At 31.1% G+C, this 7,756-nt stretch overlaps 1 protein-coding gene across 1 annotated transcript in view; it reads left to right on the forward strand.

Annotated features, from left to right (window-relative positions):
* The window catches only part of LOC105333406 (arachidonate 12-lipoxygenase, 12R-type), a 29,571-nt gene extending 22,088 nt beyond the window's left edge, over positions 1-7,483 (forward strand). Inside the window, exons 12-16 of the mRNA XM_066070900.1 lie at positions 217-310; positions 479-588; positions 2,460-2,624; positions 6,157-6,311; positions 6,402-7,483. Coding sequence (XP_065926972.1) covers positions 217-310; positions 479-588; positions 2,460-2,624; positions 6,157-6,311; positions 6,402-6,546 — 669 coding nt within the window. The 3' untranslated portion in view covers positions 6,547-7,483. The remainder of the gene's footprint in view (positions 1-216; positions 311-478; positions 589-2,459; positions 2,625-6,156; positions 6,312-6,401) is intronic.
* The last annotated feature ends 273 nt before the right edge of the window (positions 7,484-7,756 follow it).

A 7,756-nucleotide genomic window follows, 5' to 3' on the forward strand; every position in this document is an offset into this window, starting at 1 on the left:
TTTAGGGGGAAAATAGGAATCAGCTTGTCCCTCCATCCTTCTGTTTGTCGGTTTGTGAAAAACCGGGTCTGGTTCATGTCTTTCTTACGGAGAAATGTATGTGTGCATATCTGCATAAAAAATATCTTTAATGATTAAAACTAAAATGTCTCAGTTTAGATAGCGTCATATTTGTTTTGACAAAACAAATTATTCGTTTTTCTTTTCATTAAAAAGGATATACCAGGTTACTTCTTCAAAGATGATGCTTTGCAATTGGAAGGAGCAATACGGCAATTTGTCCATCAATATGTTACGCATTATTATAAAAGTATGTAAATTTCTCTTGGATTTAGATTATGAGTTTGTCTATTTACTGCAAAAGATGCGAGGCCATGATTGTTTTTATGTTGCATATTTTTTTTTACATCTTTTTAGCAATGCGTAATTCTTACATGTATCTACAGATGACTTTTTTTCATAATCTTTTTCAATAAAGATGACGATCGAAATGTGCAAGAAGATGGAGAAATTCAAGGGTTTTATCAGGAATTAACGGCACCAAGAGCATCAAGAGCAATGATAGGATCTGGGGGATGTGGAATGAATGTATGATACCTTTATACAGTAAAGTTTGTTTAGTACAAACACGGGTATAGCGAAATTTCGAAAATATGAAAGTTTTGTTTAAATTCCCAATAAAATTCTGACAAATCTTTTTGGAAATAGATAGGTTTTCTATGAGTCACCAATATAATTCTGAACAAATCTTTGCAAAATTACGATGATAACGAAATCGGATATAAGGAATTCACAGATATTGATTTTTTTTAAAATTGTGATATGTAAATAGTAATATCATTTCACCAAATATGTAAAAACACTTATTTCTACCATCTGGGTTTTTCTTTTTCTTTTTTTTTGGGGGGGGGGGGGGGAGAGGAGGGGTTATCTCAAAATATCAAAATGCAACAATTGTTGCTATTTGGAGTATTACAAATGAGGTTTGGTACGATGAAATCATTTAAAAATTAAGAAAAATAACTCTAGCATTATGCTGTGTTCAAAATGTCAAAAACGTATAAATTTTTACTTTTCCTTTCATGCTTTTACTTTTAACGTACAGAGCTTTATTTTAAAAGCAAAATGGCAACGCTCACTAACCAAACAGCGGAAAAATCGTTAAAATAAATTTTTCAGTTATAAATCTAAACATTTTAATTTGTTATTTCTGTATTGTGTTCAAAATGGTATTGAAACATTTTTTAAAAAGGTCTTACATTGTAATACACAGTTTTCTACCAGAATGCGCAAAACACGCTCAGTGAAACTAAAGTCGGCCTCCTTAAAGCTATACATGCTATAATTTGCGTCAATTTTGAATGACAATGAAAACGCATGTCTTTGTTTCCTTATAAAAATAACCTTTATTCTGTAAAGAACAATGGGGGGGGGGGGGGTTACATTTCATTCTATACGATATAGAAGTTTAATTGTTTATTTTCTTGTCAGGCAAGTAATGCATTTTCATGAATATTGATGAAGGAAGAGCGAAATCTACCTCACTGCACATGTCCCTAGGAAATCAGGTGGCCGTTATATTTTTGTGTTATTACATATCCGTCTCAATACTGTGTAATTTATGCTTTATAGCTCTTAATCAGAAATATATACATGTATTATGAGTGTAATACATTCGTCATTCACGATACCCTTACTTTTGCATGATTGTGTAAATAGGATAACACACACACGAACTAAAAATAGCCCAAAGGAGAACACACATGGGCCTACGTCATTACTTAACTTGATAAGAAGAATAAACATGCTTACAAGCTTGTGAATTTGTTTTCCATTGTTCGTACCTGTTTATAGGACATATGCTTTACTAAAAAAACGTATCCTTTCCTTCTTGAAACTTTACCAATTATGAAGGTGTTGCCACCAATTTTTGCATGATAGACTAAATTTAGCTGTCGATATCACATGAAAGATTGATATTCATGAGGAGGCATTACTATAGATATTATTTACAGTTTAAATTTTGATATCTTTGTAACATGATCGAATTGAGCATTATGATTAACAACATAGCGGTGATTTTTTATTTATAATAATCAAACACATGCATTTCCCCGTCGTATAAAATTAACGCAAATTATAGCGTGTTTTGCTTTTCACGTGGTATTTTTAATAAATTCTGACCTTAAAGTTTTACATTTTTATATTTGCTAGTGAACAAGGCGTTGTCTGTTTTGACATCAATCAAATTTGAATCATGATATATTTCCTGTTATAACCGAACAAATACGTTGACAAGAACCATAGCTATTACAAATACTCTAGAATAATCTTTTAAGTTGTCAGTTTATGCCAAGATCTGTTAATTGTTATTTCATATCAATGTCTAAAAAATGCATTTTACTTTTTACAAATCAATAGAAACATAAACGTTTTACTGTTTTATCATATCTTTGCAGGGCATTCCGGAAATCAACAGTATGGAAAATCTCGTCGATGTTGTAACGTATTTCATTTACACCTGTAGTGTAGAGCATTCCGCTACGAATTTCCCTCAGTATGAGCAATATGCGTTCCCGCCAAATTTTGCAGCGTTGTTAAATGGCCAGCCTGAAGATGAAATGGTAATGTTATGTGATTTGATGAGAGTAAAAGCATTTTCTTAAAAGAAATTCTTAAACATCCATATATTATTGGTTACACGAAAAACATGTTTTACAAATATAATATTAAGCATATACATGCCAAATAAAATAAAGTGTATCTATATTGTTTTACATCCAATGATATATATATTTGAACTTCTAAACACCTCGCACGTATACAATGTTTATGGTATGTTCTATTTGCTTTCGATTTTCCTCTCTTTTTCAACTCCCTTTTGTATCATTACTACATAATCTTAAAAACATAATACATTTGTGTTTCGTATGTAAGGAACTTGACTAACAAATTGTAGCAAACTATATAACATACATGTATGATAAACTTGATATACTTTGATAAGATGCCCAATACAGGTAACTTACATGGATGGCTTCACGAATATTTTTGAAGAGAGAGTTTATATAAAAGATTCATCCGACCAACCAACGTTCGCTTGTATCTAGTCATATGATAATAGGTCCTTGCCATCCTACCCTGATAATTTATCAATTCAGTTACGATATTGTGCAACGGACAAGTTACAGTCATATAGCCTTTTGTAATGTTTGTACATGTAACCATGAAAAAACCCTAAAATTGTAAAACATATATCTAAACTATTCAAAAAAATTATTTTTCATTTATACCATTTAACAGGTTTAAGCCCCTTTCACAATTGACGCACCAGCGACAAAATATTCGTGCGACCGAAAAAAATAGATATAATTCGTAAACTGCGGGCAAAATAATCGCATATGAAGAAGTACTCGTACGAAACTCGCACGATTCAGATCGACCGTTGTACGTTGTAAATAGATTTGAATCTTTCGAAATATCTTGCGTCTATACGCGACTGTTATAAAATGAAAGCGAGTGTTGTAAGATAATGAGATAGGATCGCATGAAATTCAAGATTTTCGAACGATTTAACCTGCGCCGAAGAGGTTGTACGAGAGGCGTCATATCATGCGTTTCACCGTAAAACAGCATCTATGAGTCAGAGGTGGTCTATATCGCCCGTTTGCGACGCACTTCAGTAGACATAACTGAAAGCAAGATATGATACCGCCAAAGACAATGACAAAAGCAGCAGCCAAAATCAAGGCCAACTGTGGTCTGAAACAGATATGCTTATACATGTACTGTGTACACTATTTAATGGAACTATTTGCCCCCGTTTTATTTTCGCTCTTTTTGTCAGTTAGCGGATTAGGACTTTGCGATTTTCAATGTCTCCTATTATCTTAATTTTGCCACAATATTGTTTGGGCGAATTCAAGACTAGGCAAACCCATACGTAGAAGCGAAAATATCTAGGGGCGAAAATAATTATGTATCCATTATATATACTCATGGCAAAGCATGGAAACTGAAACCGATAAATCTTTCAATGATAGCGAAAGGTTGTAAAATTACATAAGGCACGTTGAACAACAGTCTCACGTAAAACGTCCCTACTAATGTTCGTGCGTTGCACTGCAATAACTTGCCGATCGTTTTCGGTTGCTCTATATAGTGTGTATGTCCACTATTTTGAGGAGAATTGATGCGACCACAAAAACGCATACAACAAATGTGAGACCTCGTGCAACGTATGCAAAGTCCTCGTGTGCCAATTGTGAAAAGGGGCTTTTAAAATCCTCTTCAGATTTGATAACAATGTATTCAAAAGTTCATTGTTAAATTGCGTAACAAAACGATTGACAGGAACATTTACTAAAAAATGAGTTCTATAACATTATCTTAAATGAGTTCATTTTCAAACAATGTTCTTTGAACAGTCATTTCATAACACCAAGCTATATATCATTGTTAATTAGACCATTTATTTGCTTCTTTAAGCAAAGGGTTTTGTTCATAATTTAAAAAAAATAACTTTACTTCACCTACTGTACAGTTGATTTATTTACATGTGTTTGTATCTACAATTTCATTCAAAAGAGTGTGTATGTGTGCACTCAATACATTTGTAGATTGATTACAGCCTAAAGGATATTAACGTATTGACTAAAAAAGAAGTATTTGAAAGAATTTTTCATATTTCGTGAGCGTATAATTGTGAATAGAACCTATTACAGCTTTTAAAATATTGCTATTTTCTCGCAAAGTTTTTAAACTTTAGAAATTATTTTTAAAAAATTAGCTAATTCTGTTATCAACATTCTTGCTATTTTATGCAAAATAACACAATTGTCAACTTTCGAAATTTTGATTAAAAGGATATTTTAGGATATGGAAACAAGGCAACAAAGTACAAGTTGATAAATATACATGGTTCCATTCTATTGACTGCAAATGTATCACTGCTGCCTGCATGGGTCTTTTTTTAATTGTATGTGTTAATTGATTAATTAGTTGCCCAGGCATTGTGTATTTAACCTGAGGTCAACATAAACGAGTCATTCACGTAAGATATACACAGTTCCACTTGTCCCATGTAGAAATACTCCACCTGGTGTTCTTTCTTATATTCTTTGAAGTGTGTTTTTAATCAATTTTTTAAAATATATTTAAGCAGTGTCTAGGAAAAACCCTTTATGCTTTACAATTTTTGCTATCACTATGACTAAATCTCAATATATCTCAGAACAGTGTATTTGTTTATCTATCTATATACAGTCTCTACCAATGAAACCCTAATAAATCTAAACATTTAATCAAGAATCAAAGACCATGCTACAGAATAATGGTTACTCAAAGCGCACTCTTGTCAAGTCGTGTATCAACCTTTAGTTTACATACGACACTGCATTATTTACCTAAATACTATTAAATGAAATATTAAATAGAAATTGGTTACAAGCTCTGGTCGCTATTAAAACAGAATTCAGAAATCCGTTTCTATAGTTTTCAGGGTTTTTTTTTTGTTTTATTTGTTTTTTATTCGTTTTTTTTTTGGCTGGCAGTGTTTGTTATTCTTTACTAAGCTGGTTTTGGTATGACTCTTTCTTTCCATCATTCTTTCCATTATTTACTGCTACACATATTAGATTTGAAGTGCAAGATCAATCATATTGCACTTGTGCAATATTTTCTATGATATTCAATAATTATAATATCGGTTGTTTTTCTAATCATATGATTTGTCGATTGCTGTCAAATGACCGTGCGTGCTAAAATTCTGTTACAAACCTTACTATACCAAAACAAATGAAAATTTGGTGACCTCACTAAAGATAGATTTTTATGACAAAATACTGGTTTTGGCACGTGCGATATAAAATCTTTAAATAATGAACAAAATATTTTACTACCATACGCTTGAAGAGAATTTGAATAATTAGTTTTTGATTTATTATGATTAAACAGTTATAACCTTTTGATATATGTCAATACATGGTTTATCGACCTGATGAGAATATATCAACCGCGGACTTTGTCCTTGGTCGATATATTCTCATCAGGTCTATAATACCATGTATTAACCTCATCAAAAGGCTATAATTGTATAGAATATTTTGTCGGTGTTTTATCATTAATTCATTTCTATTTTTATGTTTTACCACTAAGGCTGACCTTGATGCCAGTATGCCATCAAGAAAAGAGATGTTTTCTACAATAAAGATTATGAAGGTTTTGACGCTAGTTTTAACCAACAGCCTAGGAAACTATGAAAACGTTTACACGAGAGATATGGACACCTTTGGAAGGAATTGTGTTGCAGCGTATGATATAATGAAATGATATTTTCATTTTCCTTGCAATTTGACTGCGCTCATTTGATTTAAGCTGAAGTATAATATATTTTTTTTAAGGTTTCAACAAAATCTATCTGCAATCCAAAATCGAATGAATAACAGAAACGCCGACATTATGGCTAGAAACGATCCAAATCAACTACAAGAATATCAGTATGAATGGCTTCTTCCGAAGAATGTTTTAAACTCAATTAGTATCTGATAAATTTAATTAAAGTGGGTACTGGCCAAACTGAATGTATATGTATTATGACTGGACAGTATTAAACATTGGGAATTGTAAAAATAATGTGTAAACCAATGATTACGTTTCCAGGTTTTTTAAACCAAAAAATATACGTACATGTTAATACTATTTTTAACCTTTTAGATTGTAGCCTTTCTTCGAAACCAATTTAAAAATTATAAGCATGTACTTTGCCATCAAATATTCTAAGATTCGACCCTCGTCTTTTCATATCAATGGATGCATTAGTTTTGCATATCAATGTTTATTTTGTTATTCAAAAGATTCTTTATAGTTTTGCATTATACATGTGCCTAGGCGACCGTTACACTTCATTAGAGTGTTCCCAATTAGATACATACACAACCTCAAATGTTTCATATTTTTCATTTCTCCTTATCAATTATTGTGTATAGGTATTCAATGTATTATGAAAGGATGCTGTATAATTTGAATAATTTCTAGATAGGGAAATATTTACTATTTATGTATTTATTTCATTGCATATTTGATATCAAATTATACCATGATTTAAGATATCGGACCATTTATTTATTATGTACAAATTTTAGTCGTTATACAATGAACCTTAATGCAAATAATACTCATTAATTTATATTTTGTGATGAGGTAGAATATAATCTTGAATAAAATCTTGAAGGATAGATTTTTTCTCCATATAGTGGTTAACATTTGCAAGCAAATCAAGTTCTATACTTTGAAAGCAAATGATTGTTTAAGTCTTACAACTTAGTAGACAACATAAATCTTTAACTAAAAATGTTTTTAATAAAGACTTTCAAGCCGTTCTACAGCGTTGTAAGTTTAACTTTTGCAAATATGTACCAGGAAAAATGACTAAATCTTAGAATGAGGTAGACTGTGTTTTTCAAATTAAAGAAACTGATACAAAGCTTCACATTCTTTTTTTCTCACACATGTATGAAAACTAATTTTATTATTAAATTTCTTTTAATGACACAATTGTATTTAGCTGATTTTGTACAAAAAGGTTATTGTGGTTTGAACAAAATGTTTGTGTATGCCACCTTAAGTTTTTCTTTGTTCTTGGCTTTGAATAATTTTATTCTTTCACAAAAAAACTAGTTGTGTGTGTTTCTTTATTTTTGTAAAAAGATAACTTAGTAGTATTTGTCTAATTAGTTTGTGTTATCCTATATCTTTA

This window comes from Magallana gigas, chromosome 9 (assembly GCF_963853765.1).
Source record: "Magallana gigas chromosome 9, xbMagGiga1.1, whole genome shotgun sequence".
Classification (NCBI taxonomy): Eukaryota; Metazoa; Mollusca; class Bivalvia; order Ostreida; family Ostreidae; genus Magallana; species Magallana gigas.